We start from the raw sequence: 17,442 nt of genomic DNA, 5'->3' as shown, positions 1-17,442 counted from the left end.
CCAAAGTACTATCCTATCTGTTATCACATTTGATCCTTCAAATGCCATTACAATGTAAGGCAAGAGATACTCTCTCCATTTTTTCCAGGTTAGAAAAACTGAGATTGAGGGAGGTTGGATAATTTACCTAAGGCCACACAGACAGAGCCAGGCCTAGAAACTGAACTGAATTCTCCTTCCACATGGTACATCTCCGCTTGGTGGGGAGATAGGGAGGGACACATCCAATGTTTCCAAGTCCTAGTGTTGTTGTTTTTTCTAGTCCAACCAATCCAGCCAACATTTAGCAAGCACCTGTTATGTGTCACAGGGGGTTGGGAAGTGAGGAGTGGAAAGAATGAGAGTAATATGAAAATTCCAGGAAACCAAAGAGGGACCTTTTTGTTCTGCTGTCAGTTTTGTACTGGGCAGAAGTCTTAAATAATTTTTGTACTAGCATTATATTTTACAAATGGCTGGTTCCTTCAGAATGTCCAGGGCCCATTCATACTGAGAATATAGGGATATTCTTCCATGGAGGCCTTGAGGATCCTCCATCAGTAAGTATTGGATTAGAGGCAGTAGATTGAATGTTAATAGAAAAAGGAAAAAAATTGGTCTTTGTGAGTAAGAAATTATGGGCAATGAAATGGTACAGTGGGTTAAGTGCCAGGTCTAGAGTCAGGCAGACTCATTTTTATGAGTTCAAATATAGCCTCAGACACTTAGTGGCTGTGTGAACATTTGCCTTAGTTTCTTTATCTATTGAATGAGTTGGAGAAGGAAGTGGCTAACCACTCCAGTATCTTGCCAAGAAAACCCCACATGTGGTCACAAACAGTCAGGCCTGAGAGTGAACAACAACACTAAGAGTAAGGCATTTTCTATCATCCTTGAGGGCCAGAAATGAAACTGGAAGAGACAAATGAGGGTCTGGGTTGGTGGGTGAGCTTTGAACATTAGAAGGTGGTCATCTGTAAAATAGAGGCCCAGAGAGTTGTAGTGATTCAGCTTAAGTTCCACAGTTGGTGATAGACAGAGGCTAGACCAGTGGCATCAAACTCAGAAATGGGACCACTAAACAACACAAACATAAGGATTCCTGACAGCTGCATATTGATGCAAAAAATGACATATTAGCATTATCTTTGTTCTATTGCATTTTTACTTATTTTGTCAAATATTTCCCAATTATGTTTGAATCTGGTTCACACTTGGGAATGTGTTTGCCTCCTCTGGTTTAGACCATGGTATCAAGGTTCCAAATCCCCTTTCTTCTCTCTCTGTCAGGAAGCTGAATATATTGACTCTGGAGAGCAGTGTGGGGAGGGGAAGTGTGAATGTGGGCATTCAAGCAGTAACTAGAGAAAATGGAAGGAAGGTGTGGATGTGCCAATGTTTTGTAGGTCTCTGAAAATGAGCTTTTGCACTATCTGTAGGCATGCATGTCATTGTTCACCAGTCCTTGGGAAGAGATCATTGCTTTTGCCTGTTTACTATCACTTGAGATCCCAAGTCCATGTTAAGGCTAAAGTTTTAGCTATACTGTCTAAAATATCTAATGAGTGGTCGCCAATAAATTATAAGCTTTATCAAGAGTTAGACTTTTAAGCATTTATTAAGGAGAATAAGAATTTGGTAGAGAGAGAGAAAGGCCTACATTCATCTATCTATTAAAGGGAAAGTGCATTTCTAGCTCCCTTCTCCACCAGAGTCCTCAGGAAAAGAACGTGAGTCAGAGTGCCAGGCTCCACCTTCCTCCTCCCACAAGCAATTGTCACTTCCTGACACCAAAGAAAAAACATGGTCGGCCCTCAGAGACCTTCACCTCATGGTGGAGCTTTTCTACAGTAAGTCTCCAGCAGGTGGCGTCATTCCAATAGTTACACTCATACATTTACAGTTTAAGGGGCTTTAAACATCATGGGGTGGTAGATTGAGAGCTGAAAGTAACCTCAGAAAGCATCTAGTTCAACTTCCTTATTTGACAGACGAGGAAATGGAGGTCCAGGGAGGTTGTGATTTGCCCAGTGTCACATAATCTCCCCAATGACAGAGGTAAAATTTGAACCTGGGTCTTCTAAATCTAGAGCCAATGCCTTTCTATGGCCCCAGAAAACTTTGTAAGAGATTCTTCCCAAGTTTCTTACCAGCTCAGGATGTTGCCTTAGACAGACAGAGACTGGTGAAAGGCCTTAGCTTAAAAAGGCCAAGGTCTCTCACTACATCTGGAGCCATCTCCAGTTGTCCTGATGTATATCTTTCCATTGGACCCAGGCAGCTCTGGAGGAGATAGTGAGGTTGGTGACCTTGCACAGCCCTCCCTCACTTAAATCCAGTTCACTGCACTTCATTACATCATCCCAATGTCATTGTCCTCTTCAAGAATGAAGGACAAACAACAACAACAATCACCCCAGGAGACTTATGTGCCTATTTGGATGTTCATCATTTTGGGGAGAGATACCTTCTGAAACAATTTCTCTTACTGTTCCAAATCCCTTCTGAACAATAAGTCAGATATTTAAGAAGCTATGGTCAGACTTTCAGGGCACTGGGAAATAATTTCTTGCATGATAGTAGAAGTTACAAAGTAGACCCTTCATGGCTCCCTAAAGGCCTCTGTTAGTACTGAGGAAAGACCCATACTGGGAAGAATAGGACGTCATACCTCTATGATTTTCTAAATAGAATGAAGTGGTCCAGACATGAATACAGGACTTCCTGTCTGAGGACAGATTGTCTGATTAGTTTCAAAAAGATTTTGACTCAGGTCCCCAAATGAATCATTATCCTGTCATTGGCATTAATTCAAGCTGGAGACTGATTTCCAATTTAAATGGACATAAACAGAAGGATAAAGACTTCTTGATCAATTCAGCAAAATTGGATAAAATGAACATTGCCTGTAATAACATCCATCTTTTCCCCGAAGATACTTACCACAGCCTTTTCTGGGTCTCTGAGGGACAGTTTCAGGAAATTTGCTTTTCCTTCTTGTGCCCTGGCTTTTTGTAAAGCTAGACAGCACTTTAGGGCTCAGAGTGTCAAATATATTAGTACTTCCTGGGTTTAAAAGGATCATTTAGGGATTTGGGGGGAGGAGAGGGAGAAGGAGGCAGATTATTGGGAAGTGATTCCAGTACCAAGAATAAAATGCATTAATAAAATACAATAAAAGAATCACTAAGAGAAATCAGGTTGGAGAGATCATTTTTGGGGGGGAGGTAACTTTAGTGCTTTTTGATTTTTCAGAAGAGAACCCTTTTGGAAAAAGGAGATGGATGGGAGCTAAACAATTTGATTTTAAGTGGAGATAAAGTCAGGGAACTGGAGCAGAACTTAGAGACCATTCGATCTAACCACCTCATTTTTACAGATGATGAAAACAAGGCCCAGATAAAGGAAATGACTTGCCCAGAATCCTGCAGGCAGAGTTGGATCTAGAATACAGGGCTCCTAGACACCAATCTCACGTTGTTGTTGTTTTTCTACTACATTTGGCTACTTTTTAAAAGGCAAAAATAAAATGTAAAAAAATAATATTTCAATGAATAATTTTGTAAAGGGCTTGATATTGCAAGTGGATTGATTCTTCTAGGTAAAAGATTAGTAGAATGAAGACAGAAAGTCAGCTGAGAGATCCCTGTTTTCACTAGAAACCATAGCTGGAATGAAATAGACTGCAATTGATTTCAAAGGCAATGTCTTTTGTGAGGTACCATTTATTTAATGTCTTGCTCATGGTGATTTTCTTTATCCACTTGGTTTTCCCTGTGTGCAAAGTTTGGCTGAATTCCTTTGAGTGATTATTGTTCTCATTTGGGGTGGTGGAGGGAGGGGGTGTGTGTGATCACCAACATGCCATTAGCAAATAGAAGCTGGAGGACTTCACAATTTATAGGGAATTTCTCTTCCATTTACACTCTGCTAAACATCCCTCATGATAGCTGCAAATGTCTATGGAGGGCATGAGTTTCCCTGTTCTATATCTTGCTTGATATCATAATTAGAGAATCACCCAAGTTATATGCGGTGTCATACTTTTTAAATTAAATTTAATTTTTTTTAGTGAGGCAGTTGGGGTTAAGTGACTTGCCCAGGGTCACACAGCTAGTAAGTGTTAAGTGTCTGAGGCTGGATTTGAACTCAGGTACTCCTGACTCCAGGGCCAGTGCTCTATCCACTGCGCCACCTAGCTGCCCCATATTTTAAAAAAACAAAAAAAAACCTTGTGTAACTTTAACATGTGGATGGCAGACAACTTGTTGGAGAAGACTCTTTTGTGTTGTTCCTCACTATACCAAATCAAGTGTTTCTTTTTCTTTTTTAAAAAGTGTTTCTTAGGGGCAGCTAGGTGGCGCAGTGGATAAAGCACTGGCCCTGGATTCAGGAGGACCTGAGTTCAAATCCAGCCTCAGACACTTAACACTTACTAGCTGTGTGACCCTGGGCAAGTCACTTAACCCCCATAGCCCTGCAAAAACAAAAAAACCAAACCAAAACAAAAAGTGTTTCTTTATGATGAATAAATAGGCACAGTAAGATCTTGTGAATCACTGTACTTTTTATGCAGTTTTGTTACAGTAAAGATTTAGCCTGTGAAGAATATCGTTTATGAAAATCAGGCTCCTTTGAAATTTCTCAGGGATGTTGTTTCATGTGAAAATTATTCTTATGAAGATTTTGTAGAGATAAGAAAGTAGATATAGAGGTTAGCAGTCACTGTTGTTTTCTTGATTTGCTTTTTTAACGTCGTAATGATGCTGTAATTTCCCCCAACACTTTAGTATCCCTTGCTTATTTCAGATATCATTAGAATTTATCCCTCAACATCATATCATCTCTGGCAGGATCTCACATCTCTATATGTGTATTCAGATTTGGCTCCTTTGTGCCATTTTTATTTTTGATATCTAGCAATTTAACATCTTTGTTTTCATTAGTACCATTTCTGCTTCCTCATGTAGTACACTCAGGGACTGTAATTCTAGAGTCCAAATGTGATGGCTCAACTGTCATTATTGTAAAAAAAGAATCTTTTATTGTGGTAATATTGACAGATGCTCTTTCTCTCTCTCTCTCTCTCTCTCTCTCTCTCTCTCTCTCTCTCTCTCTCTCTCTCTCTCTCTGTTCTACTTCCATTTTTACCTTAAATGTTCTAGGGATGATACAGTTTATTTGTGTCTCTCACCAAATTGTCTAGAAATTTGTTTTCTCTACACTGCTTCTTTCTGTTTTATGAGATGGTAGCTGATGAGAATGGTAAGACAAAGGGTGGGGAGAGAGAGAGAGGGAGAGAGAGAGAGAGAGAGAGAGAGAGAGAGAGAGAGAGAGAGAGAGAGAGAGAGAGAGAGAGAGAGAGAGAGAAGCAGGTTCCTTATTCTCTGTGGGTTACTTATTTTGGCTATTGAGATCTTGGGTAAGTTACTGAATTTCTGTGGCCCTCTCAGCTGTCTGGTCTGTAAAATGAGGAGCGTGAAGGCAGAGGGCTGGACCAGGTGATGCTGAGAATCCTAACAGGTATGCAATCTGTAATCCTGTGGCATTTCTTTTTGTAGTTAATCACTACACAAATCAAGGTAAATTAAGTGGTGTTCTTCTAGACTGGGGCCATTTATACCACTATGAGATATGGATTGGATAGGCAGGCTCTATTGAGGGAAAACTATACTCAACAGCTGACCTTTAGGAGTTAGATTCCCTAGTAAGGAAGCCTTGTGTGAGAGGACTTTAGGTTTCTTATGAGTTTTTAAATCTAGTTATAGAACTAGAACAGTTTGTAGAAGGAAGTAAAAAATATCTTCCTCTACTCATGTAAATTTTAAGATCCATGAAGACAGGGAAGATTTAAAAAAAAAATTTCTTATAGTTCCTAACATTGGTCCTTGTACTAGTAGACACTAAATGAATATTTGATACTGAATCAGTGAAATCTTCCCAACAGCAAGATGTAGGATAGGAGGAGCCTTGGGTATGACATTGGAAGAACTGGCTTCACATCATAGATCTGCCATTTACTATCTTTTTGCAACCTTGGGCATGTCATTTCCTTCTTTGGGCCTCAGTCTTCTTATCTGCAAAATGAGGGTGGTTAAATTAGACAATCTTTAAGGTCTCTTTAAAAAACCCACCGACATTCTATTTGTCCTTTCTTCTTGTTATTTGGGATATATGGATAAACTAGTCCCAAAGCTGCTTCTTTTAACATAGTAGTTGCTCAATAAATACTTGTTGCCTGTTTGATGAGGAAGCCTTACATTCCAATTTCAGATTAGCTATTTATTATGTGACTTTGGGCAAGTTACTTAACCCCTCTGGTCTTCAGTTTTTCTGTTTGTAAAAGGAGCAGTTTGGACTAAAAAGCTCTCTAACCACAGCCAACATTCATATTGCACTTTGAAGGTTTTTTTTTTTTTAGTGAGGCAATTGGGGTTAAGTGACTTGCCCAGGGTCACACAGCTAGTAAGTGTTAAGTGTCTGAGGCCAGATTTGAACTCAGGTACTCTTGAATCCAGGGCCGATGCTCTATCCAGTGTGCCACCTAGCTGCCCCACTTTGAAGTTTTAAAAGCACTTTAAATCTGTTGTCATTTGACTTTTTCAATAACCATTCAAAGTAGGTGCTATTCCCCTCCCCCCTTTTATAGATGAGGAAACTGAGGCTGAGAGAGTCTAAGTGACTAGTATTGTCTTCCACAGCTGTAATGAGGTACAGCTTGTTGTTCAGTTGTTTTTCAGTTGTGTCTGACTCTTTGTGACCCCATTTGGTGTTTTCTTGGCAAAGATACTAGAGTGGTTTGCCATTTACTTCCCCAGCTTATTTTATAGATGAGGAAACTGAAGCAAATAGGGTTAAGTGACATGCTCAGGGTCACATAGCTAGTAAGTGTCTGAGGTCAGATTTGAACTCCAGAAGATGAGCCTGACACCCTATTCACTATGCCACCTAGCTGTCCATCAGGCATTGCAGTCCTTCAAAAAAAGCATCGACTGGGAGCCAAGATTTGTCAATATATGTCATCAGTTTCATGTGGGACATTGGGAAAACAATTTCTCATCACTAAGCTTCATTTTCCCTATTTATAAAACAAGGGTGGGGGGTTAGACTAAATGGTATCCAAGCCTTTCCAGCTGTAGTAGCATTTTATAATCGATTAATTGTCATTTCTCCCCTCTGCTCTTTGATTTTATTTTTTAAATCAGAATCCTATCAATGATTATCCAGCAGGGGTCAGGGTAAGACAGGGAGACAAGGGAAAAGATTTAACTGCATTGAGAAAAAACTTTGAGAAGTCTGTGTCTTAAATATTTTCATTGTAGGTCTGTGTTCTGATTGCATCAGTGAAATGATTTGTTCTAGACCAAATTTTATGTGCAAAATGTAGTTAATGGAGAGCTAAGAGTCAGCCAGTAACCATTGTCAATAATATTTGAAGGAAGGTGAGAAGCAGTTTTTGGTCCCAACACTAAGACTGAAATTCAACCTATCATGTGATCCTAGGCACCCAGAGGTGCCTTAATTTCTCTCCCCAGTTTCTTTCTCTGTATCATAAAGGGGTTTTACTTTTTTTGTGTGTGTGGGGGCAATGAGGGTTAAGTGACTTGCCCAGGGTCACACAGCTAGTAAGTGTCAAATGTCTGAAGCTGGATTTGAACTCAAGTCCTCCTGAATCCAAGGCCAGTGCTTTATTCACTATGCCACCTAGCTGCCCCATAAAAGAGTTTTATTACATGATCTCTGAGGTCCCTTCCAAGCACCAAACTGTTAAGCACAACTGCCTATCATTTCAGTGATTTGCCAACACAAATGTCATAGAATGTTTAATAATAGTGCCAATTTGAAAGTATTTTATTTTAACCTAATCTTTCCCTGAATTTCACTACTTAAGTGAGAATAAATACTCTGGGGAAGTTTGTGTTTTAAAATAAGTTTCATTATTACTCTTTCACACACTCCTTCCAATCCCCCAAACAACCCAACAAGATGGATGTCAATGGGTGGGAGCGACAGGACTTAAGTAGAGAGACTCATTATAATCTTAAGAGACTTTATGGAAATATTGAAACAAAGGAGAGTTTCATTTCCACAACTGTTTTCAATCAATCAATAAACATTTAAGTGCCTACCATGTGTTAGGCACCCCTATAAGCACTGAGGTTACAAAAAAGAGATAAAAGATGGTCCTTGCCCTCAAGGAGTTTATGATTCACCGGAGAGACACAAAAACAAATATATATGAAGTAAGCCATATACAGGATACATAGGAAATAATTAATAGAGGGAAGGGATTGGAAGCAAGGTGTTGGAGAAGGCTTTCAATAAAATATGGATTTTAGTTGGGACTTAAAGGAAGTCAGGGAGATCTGTAGGAGGAGTCAGAGGAAGGAGAGCATTGCTAGGGAAAAAGTTCAGAGCTGAGAGATGGAGTGTTGTGTTTGTGAAAGAACCAGTAGGTCAGTGTTGCCAGGTCAAACAGTACATGTTGGGGAGTAAGATGTAGAAGACTGGAAAGGTAGGAGTGGGGTTAGGTTATGAAAGACTTTGAATGCCAAAGAGAACATTTTATGCCCTGTTTGAGGGCAGGTCTTCTTGGAGACAAGAGGGATTGATCAGACAAACTGGAGACTCCTTTTAAATATTAGAATTATATATTTTAGGATTCTGTTCTGTCTTAGGATTCCATACCCTAAGAGTGAATTGGGGGGCAGCTAGGTGGTGCAGTGGATAGAGCACTGGCCCTGGAGTCAGGAGTACCTGGGTTCAAATCCGGCCTCAGACACTTAACACTTACTAGCTGTGTGACCCTGGGCAAGTCACTTAACCCCAATTGCCTCACTTAAAAAAAAGAGTGAATTGGGCTGTTATTCTTGTTTAATTGGTTTCTTTCAGACCAGTAGGCTACGTTTTAATTATGGCAAATTATTGCTTAAAGCTATTTACATATATATTTACATATAAGTAGGTAACACATACCATTTGTGGTACAGTGCCAAGACTAATGACTAAAGTCAGAAGGTCTGGGTTTAAATCCTACCTCAAATATTTACTAGCTAAGTGACCTTGGGTAAGCCACTAAACCTTTCTGAGACTCGGTTTCCAAATTTGAAGAGGTCGGAATAGATGACTTCTGACATCTTTTCCAGCTTTAGGTCCATGAGCCTAATGATTGTAACTCTCCTTCAAATGTGCACATCCCATTTCCTTGATGTAGGTTGGTGTGAGTTGATTCACTGGGTCTTTCTGAGAATATATTCATTCTATGGTATTCTTATGGTTAATGTCTTTCTCGTAGTCATCATCTGGGTTTCACTTTAAATATCCCTATGGTAATGCTTGAGAAAAATGGTACATCTCATGCCATTCAGAATATCTTCTGTCCAGACCAAAATTGCATTTCCAATTTTTAACTTTATGATGTATATAATGTATGATGTATATAATCATAGACTGTTAGAACTAGGAGAGACCTCAATATAGCTAGTTCAACCCCTTCAGTTTTCAGAAGAGGAAACAGGTCTTTACTTGCCCTAGAGCCCATTAGAATTTATGTGATGTACTCCTTCCCTCATTCATAGAGGTAGGAGATCCATGGGTATGGAACATTATATATATATATATATATATATATATATATATATATATATATATATATATATGTATGTATCTTCTGATTTCTTAGATGTAGTAGTCACTTTTGATGATTTTTCCTCTCCTTTTATTTAAAAAAAATTATTATGGGATGACTCTCTGGGAGGGGGGAGGGGGTATATGGCAAGAAAATTTAGCAATGTCAAAACAAAAGAGACCAATCAATTTTATTTTTTTAAAAAAGAATTTGTGTGACATAATGGAAAGTATACTGAATCCTCGTATCAGAACAGCCTACATTCATAGCACACATTCAGAGTTGGAAAAAGACATCAGAGGTTATGGAGTCCAATCCCTTCCATGTTACAAATGAGGAACCTGAAGCACAGATAAGTTAAATAACCTGCTCAGGGTCACACAGCTAAGATTTGCCTGAGGTAAGATTCAAATCCAAGTCTTCCTGACTCTGAAACCAGCTCTTTATCCACTACCCCACAATGCTAGTTTTGCTGTTTGGTAGCTCAATTTCCTTTTCTATAAAATGAGAGGGTTAGAGTAGATGATCTCTAATCTAACTTCTAACTTCAAATCCTATCTTTTAATAACCAGGGGAAGCAATGGAAAGAGCTGAAAAAAAATTCATAATGCATGGTAGAGCTTGCTTGTCACACCTGGTTGTGATTTTCACTCAGACACTGTTGCTTTTTACAGACTAAAGGGTAAGGTCCCACAATTTGTGTTTTCTTGTTGCTATAATACAGGGAAACCTTGTGTCCCAGTAGTTTTTTTTTCCCCCTTGGTATTTTACTATTATCTGAAGAAAAAAATGGAAATAATTTGATGTCACTGGGGACTGTTTGCATTTGTGGGACAATGTTTTTCACATTAGACATTTCCAATTGAAAGCACACATATTAGCCCTGATAAAAGCTACCCCAGCTGGCTTTTCTCTTTGATGGTTTCAATTTCAGGCTCATCCTTCTGAAATGATTGTAATCAAACAGGATTCTAACTGAGCAGGGACAGGAATTTTCCAGTCTTACCTACAATTTCCTGCTCCTGGGGATCATAGCAGAGAGAAAAAACTTAGTTGCAGGATATTAAGATGTGTTGAATTTCCCTTTTGGTTCCTTATTCCATTCTGATTCTCCCCTTTCCCTGATAAAAATACCATTTGAAGTGCTATAGTCTGAAAGAACCTTAGATAAATCCACTCCATCTCCCAAAGCCTCAATTTATCCATAAGGTAATGATGGAAAGCAGATGAGTTTTGGAGGTAAATATATAAAAATACATACTTACTGATAACCAATAAAGATGAGAGGAAAAGGGCGAATTTAAAAAAAATTAAGTATGCTGTCTGAATTTCCTGATAGGCTTTGAAACCTCTAGATAATCACAGAAACTTATATTTAGCTGACATGGGAAATATAATCATTTTCTTCTCTCTTTTTTTCCCCCTGGACGTCAGAAACAAGTTTTCCACAAAATGATTCTGAATTTGAAGAGGTAAAGCAATCCATCATGGTGTATGTGGGCTATGTGATTTTTTTTGGGGGGGGGGAGGGCCAGGGCAATGTGGGTTAAGTGACTTGCCCAGGGTCACACAGCTAGTAAGTGTTAAGTGTCTGAGGCCAGATTTGAACTCAGGTCCTCCTGACTTCAGGGCTGGTGCTCTATCTACTGCACCACCTAGCTGCCCCCTTCTGGCAATTTTCTAAGACTATGCAGAGCAGTTACCAACCAGCTCTGATAGAAGGAGTTTTCTCATTGGGAGTTATCTATACCCATGAAATCCTAGGTCTGGTCCAAAAAATTCAAACTACACCAAACCTGGCCTTGATTTTGTCATGATAAGAATGTGGTAACTTCCAAGGCTCTCTAGCCCAGAATGCCCGTACTTGGCAGAATTTTCCATTCTAACCCTTCCTGTAGAAGCCTATGCCAGCCTGGAGTCAAAAGTACCTGAGTTCAAATCTGGCCTCAGACACTTAACACTTACTAGCTGTGTGATGCAGAGGTCCAGGCCAAGGCAACTAGAAAGACCTCAGGAAAGAATGCTGATGAAAAATGGGACATCTCAGGTGTAGTGGTGGAATATGTTGGATATCTTCAGATTTTTCTGGTTTCCTTCAAGTCTCAAAGTCTCATCTGCAAGAAGCATTTCCCTGTTCTCATTAACTTGCCTTTCCTCAGATATTATCTCTGATTATTTGCATATTGTCTCCCTCATTAGACTGTGAGCTCCTTGGGAAGAGGGACTAAGTCTTTCCTTTCTATCCTGAGCATTTAGCACAGTGCTTGGTACATAGTAGGCACTTAATACATGCTTATTTACCTATTAAGCATCTACTTTGTACCAGGTACTCTGTTATGCCCAGTGGACATAAAGACAAAAACAAAACATTCCTTGACTTCAAGTAACTTCTATTTTATTGGGAGCATATAAATTAAAGAAAAAAAGACATAAACACAAGATTTAATACTTTTTTGGAGGGGGAATCACTAACAGTTGGGGGATGGGGAGGAACACTGGAAAATCAGGAATATAGGAGATTCAGCCTCCTGAATCTATTTCCTAACACCAGACATATACTGGATGAAACTTTAGGAAACATATGATGTGTTGACAAAAGGGTTCAGTTTTTAGAGAGCTTTTGTCCCTATCTGAATGACTGTACTCATTCAGGTTATAGCTCAGATTTTTAGAAAGATTCTCAACATAGAGTGACAAAGGGCAAATCATTGGTGATGGGTTTTGAGCACAGTAAAGCTCATGACTTTTCAGCTGTCTGAAAGTAAGTTCCCTTATAGGCCAGAAAGGGGGCAGGGAAGACCCTTAGAGACAATATTTAAGCAAGAATATGAGCTTCTCTGCTTTCCTGTGTCCCCCTAGGTAAGAACTTCTGGAGACACTGAACTACTGATAATCATTGTCCCATTGGTGGGGTTTGTGATCCTCCTGTTGCTACTGGCTTTTATTTTGAGAGGTAAGGTGGACAAGGTCAGATAATGTTCTTCTTGGTGCAGATGCTAGGCACCCAATAAATCTTTGTGGAAGGAATGAATAAATAATTTTATGAATGCATGATAAATACCCTTGGCAGCTCTGCATTTGGGAAGAGCTGAGAAAATGGATGAACCGTCTTGGTTAAGTATCGCATCCCCTTTCTGGATCCCTTTGCTCCTTTTAGCATCCCATTCCTCTCACCAAGGTCATCTGCACTTTCCCTCTATCTTTCCTAGTAGGGAGAAGAAATCTGATAGACTCACTTACACTGTGGTTACAGTGATTTTCAGGGGGATTTGCATTTTAGCTAATTCCAGGAAGAGATGGTACAATTAAATACAAGGGAATGGGTCTCTCAATATAGACTTTTACATAATGTGGCTGACAGGTAGAAGATATAGCTTTGGAAAGGAACACTTTCTTTTCAACTCTCAAATCATACCAGTTGGCATCTATTTACTCAGCTTACTCCCAAAGTCAAATGTAACTCTGCCTTGCCTTTTTGGTGAGTTGATATGGGGAAGAATGCCATATTCCCTTTCTGTTTTACACAGTCTGGGCCTCTAACAACAATGACGATGACAACTGACATTTATATAGTGATTTAAGGTTTGCAGAATACTTTTCATACATTATCTCAGTTGATCAGCATAACAACCCAGTGAAGTAGATAGATTATGACCCCCATTTTACAGATGAAGAACTTGATACTGAGAGGTTAAATGATTTGCCCATGTTCACACAGTTAATAAGCAGTGGAACTGAGATTTGAAATTTGAACCCCAACTTTTCCTGATAACTATGCCCAGCCTGCTTTTTCTTTTCTTTTCTTTTTTTTTAGTGAGGCAATTGGGGTTAAGTGACTTGCCCAGGGTCACACAGCTAGTAAGTGTTAAGTGTCTGAGGCCAGATTTGAACTCAGGTACTTTTGACTCCAGGGCCAGTGCTCTATCCACTGTGCCACCTAGCTGCCCCGAGCCTGCTTTTTCACAATGCCACTTTGCTTGTCTGAAAATAATGTGGGATTCTTGAATCAAGTTTTCAGACTTCAAGCTAAATATAGTAACATGGCTTTACATTTTGTATGTAAAATAAAGAATGGTCACTCAGGGTTTACTGGATAAAATAATTTTAAGTTGGGGGGTGGAGGAGGTAAGACAATTACTTATTTAATTTGGTTATAAGCAAAAATATCTGCAAGTGTTGCTCATTTTATTTCATTATATTACTTGGTGTCATATATAGCTAAGAAAGAAAAAATTAAAATGTTTTTAATAGTATTTTTCTAGTTACATGTAAAGACAAATTTTAACATTCATTTAAAAATTTGAGTTCCAAATTTTCTCCCTCCTTCTCAGTTCCCCCCTCCCAAAGACAGTAAGTCATTTGATATAGCATATATAATGTAAAATCTATTTCCAAATTAGTCATATTGTAAAAGAAGAAACAGACCAAAAAGAAAAAAAAACACGAAAAAAAAAGTGAAAATAGCATGCTTTGATCTGCATTCAAACTCCATCAATTCCTTTTCTGGACGTGGATAACATTCTTCCCCATGAGTCCTTTGGGACTATCTTGGACCATTGGTAATCACAAGGTCATTCAATTGATAAGAAAGAAAATTTTGAGTTATTTTGGGTTAGACCTTACAAAAACACATGGTTAGATGTTTTTATTGGTAAAGACTAATGTCTTTAAAAATATGAAGGTTTGAAACATGTGGGTATTTGATTTTAAGGATGGGTAGGGGAGTCAACTGTTAGATTAGGCTTGGAACAATTTGATGGCCAATGGGACAAATGGAAGTGCTTTAAAAGAGGACACTGGGTAAATTTCTTTCTGGGGGGGGGTCTGTCCTCCAAGAACTAATATGCTTTTATCCACTAACTCTCCATCCCTTTCCCCTCTCCCCATCTTCAAGGGCCAATCTGGTGACTGTTAGATTTGTGTTCTTTCAACTCATAGTCTAGTGTTACTTTGGGATTTTCACTGAAATTGACTTTCTTGCTTACCCACATTTCATACTGTAACCTTGTTTTGCTTCTAGGTAAAATCAAAAGAAAGAATTATTCGGATACAACACACAAAAGGTAATCTATCTTGCCTGCCTCTCTGCTGATGTGTGTGGTAATGACTACAGGAGTTGTTAGTGATGATTAGACTCATTAAGCTCAATAGTTTAATGGCTCCTTATCCTCTGACTAGTTGCAAATGGGCTTGCCTTGCCTTTCAGCTTCCAGCTTCCAGCTGCACATTGGAAATGATGGGTCACTCCAGGGTTGGGTGAAAATAGAATTCCAACTCTTGAATTTTGCACTTCTGCCTTTTTAGACCTAGGACCAGTTTGATATGAACAGTAATCATGTAAATGATTTAGTACCCACTTAAGTGGGGTGCTAAATAAAGTACCATATAAAGGAGCTTCTGGCCATCTCTCCCTCTCCAAAGCTATTTGAAAGGAGAAGGGGGTATTTTATAAATTGTCAACAGACATCCCAGCGAGTGGTTAGAGAAACGAACCTTGAGGGCATGAAGAACTGGGTTTGAGTTCTGTCTTTGACTTGTTCTGGCTATGAGATCCTGAGCTAATCACTTACATTCTTAGTGTTCTGGGCAACTCTCTAAGATTAGAAATGGCAGAGAAGGTACTGTCTGCACTGGTGAAGGTGTTCCCTGTGCCAATGAAATCATAAGGTCCAGTTAGAGACCAGAGATAAAGATTAGAGATTATAATTAGATGAGACTAGAGATTAGATAAATATTAGAGATAAAGATTCTACCATGACATGCTCAAATTCCCTGTATTCACTTTCTTTTTTTTTTATTCTTTTTTTTTTAAATTTTAAGTGAGGCAGTTGGGCTTAAGTGACTTGCCCAGCTTCACACAGCTAGAGGCTGGATTGGAACTCAGGTACTCCTGACTCCAGGGCCAGTGCTCTATCCACTGCGCCATCTAGCTGCCCCTGTATTCACTTTCAGATGAATGTTTCATGTTCTGTCAACACAGACTTTCAATCTTCTCACTATAAGTTCATAGATCAAGACCATGGACTATAGAAAGAATTTCCTTCTTTGGCCTGGAGTTTTTGTTGTTGCTTAGTCATGTCCATTTCTTTGTGACCCTATTACCCCTATCATGCTCATACTTTCCCTGGAGTTTTCTTGGCAAAGACACTGGAGTGCTTTGCTATTTCCTTGTTTAGTAAATTAAGGCAAAACAGAGTTAAGTGACTTGCCCAGGGTCATACAGCCAGTTTGAGGTCTGAGGCTCAGTTTGTACTCAGGTCTTCCTGACTCCAGGACCAGCACTCTAATCACCAAGCAACCTAGCTGCCTCTCATCCAGCTCTGCATCTGGCTGGCCTGGAGTTTGCTTGCCTGTAAATGGAAGGGATTGGACTAGATGTGTGAGGTTAGACATTTGCAATTTATATGATTCTGCTATACCTGGACATTCTATTAGGGGCCCAGCTTCTTCATAAACAATCTTTGTTTCTCTTTATAGGCTAAACAATGCTGGAGAAGTTGGCAGTGCTCTTAGTGCCCTGCCTCGTAGGACAGAAGAAGACGAAGAAGGCCTTTTCACCCTCTAATAGCTTTCATTTGGGGAAGTATGGATGTGTGTGTGTGTATGTGTGATATTGGAGGCCTGACAATAAATTGATCTAAGTATGCTTTTTATAAAAAAAGTATGCCAGAACTAAGTGAATATTAGCCATTTCAAAGTAGCCATACTTATTTGTCCATTATTTCCATTTGCTCGTGCCATTTCAGAGCAAGGTTATAAGAAAATGGTTTTTCAAAGGCTTATATATGTTATTTGGCCCTGGAGGGGAAGGACATAAGTTCCACAAAAAAGAAGATATACATTCATTTATTCATCAAAAACATGAAGCATCTGCTGAAAGTAGAAAGTAGTTGTAGTAACTGACTTTATATAAGGCTTTAAAGTTTGTAAAATGTTTTACACCCATTATCTCATTTAAATTTTATGATGTAGTAGAAAACAAAGAATACTGCATTTGGAGTTAGAGGCCTAGGGCTTAAATCCCACCTGTCATCTGTTGTCTTGAATTACTTTGTGACCCTGGGCATTACCCTTCTTCTCTCTGAGCCTCAGTTTCCTAATCTGTAAAGTGAGGGGGTTGGACTAGATGACCTTGAAGGTACTTCTTATTCTAACTCTATGATTCTATGAACATGGTAAGGTAGATGTTACGAATATTATTATTCATCTGAGATGAGGGAATGGGGCCAGAGAGGAGACAGTTCTTGCCCTTGGGGAGTTTATATTCAATTAGGGGAAGACGACACTTTAAAGGAAGCCTGAAAGAGTGGTGGAAGGTCAGAAACAGAGCCTGAAGAAAAATAAAGACATGGTTGACCTAGACATTGTCCTTTTTTTTTTTTTTTTGTGGGGCAATGAGGGTTAAGTGACTTGCCCAGGGTCACACAGCTAGTAAGTGTCAAGTGTCTGAGTCCAGATTTGAACTCAGGTCCTCCTGAATCCAGGGCTGGTGCTTTATCCACTGTGCCACCTAGTTGCTCGACATTGTCCTTTAAAATGGAGGTTCTTGGAGGAATCAGCTGATCAGAGGAAGGGAGTGAGAGATCTATGGACAAAATACCAGAGAGTTCTGAGATAATTTCTTTGTTTTATTTGCTCATTTCATTTTCATTTCCTATCTTAAATATTCCTCTCCTTAAACTAATATAATGTTCCTCAGTAATAATACAGTTACATTATGCCATAAAGGAATGATGTCCTACAGACGTATAGGATATAGACCAAAAGGGTGAGGGGGGAAGCTGGTGGTAGCCTTTGGTTTAGTTTGGGGAAGCTCCTGACCCTTAGGGACTGGG

General features: G+C 39.3%; 1 protein-coding gene across 3 annotated transcripts in view; it reads left to right on the top strand.

The window, feature by feature from the left end:
- The window catches only part of LOC122742918 (T-cell immunoglobulin and mucin domain-containing protein 4-like), a 37,529-nt gene extending 20,599 nt beyond the window's left edge, over nt 1-16,930 (top strand). The window contains exons 4-7 of one of the 3 annotated variants that reach the window (XM_043987508.1): nt 11,042-11,079; nt 12,467-12,560; nt 14,628-14,670; nt 16,085-16,930. In XM_043987508.1, coding sequence (XP_043843443.1) covers nt 11,042-11,079; nt 12,467-12,560; nt 14,628-14,670; nt 16,085-16,172 — 263 coding nt within the window. In that variant the 3' untranslated portion in view covers nt 16,173-16,930. The remainder of the gene's footprint in view (nt 1-11,041; nt 11,080-12,466; nt 12,561-14,627; nt 14,671-16,084) is intronic. The other 2 variants (XM_043987510.1, XM_043987509.1) reach the window with 2 other exon arrangements.
- The last annotated feature ends 512 nt before the right edge of the window (nt 16,931-17,442 follow it).

This window comes from Dromiciops gliroides, chromosome 2 (assembly GCF_019393635.1).
Source record: "Dromiciops gliroides isolate mDroGli1 chromosome 2, mDroGli1.pri, whole genome shotgun sequence".
Taxonomy (NCBI): Eukaryota; Metazoa; Chordata; class Mammalia; order Microbiotheria; family Microbiotheriidae; genus Dromiciops; species Dromiciops gliroides.
Note: the sequence above shows the minus strand (reverse complement) of the source record. Positions and strands in the feature narration are given on the sequence as shown.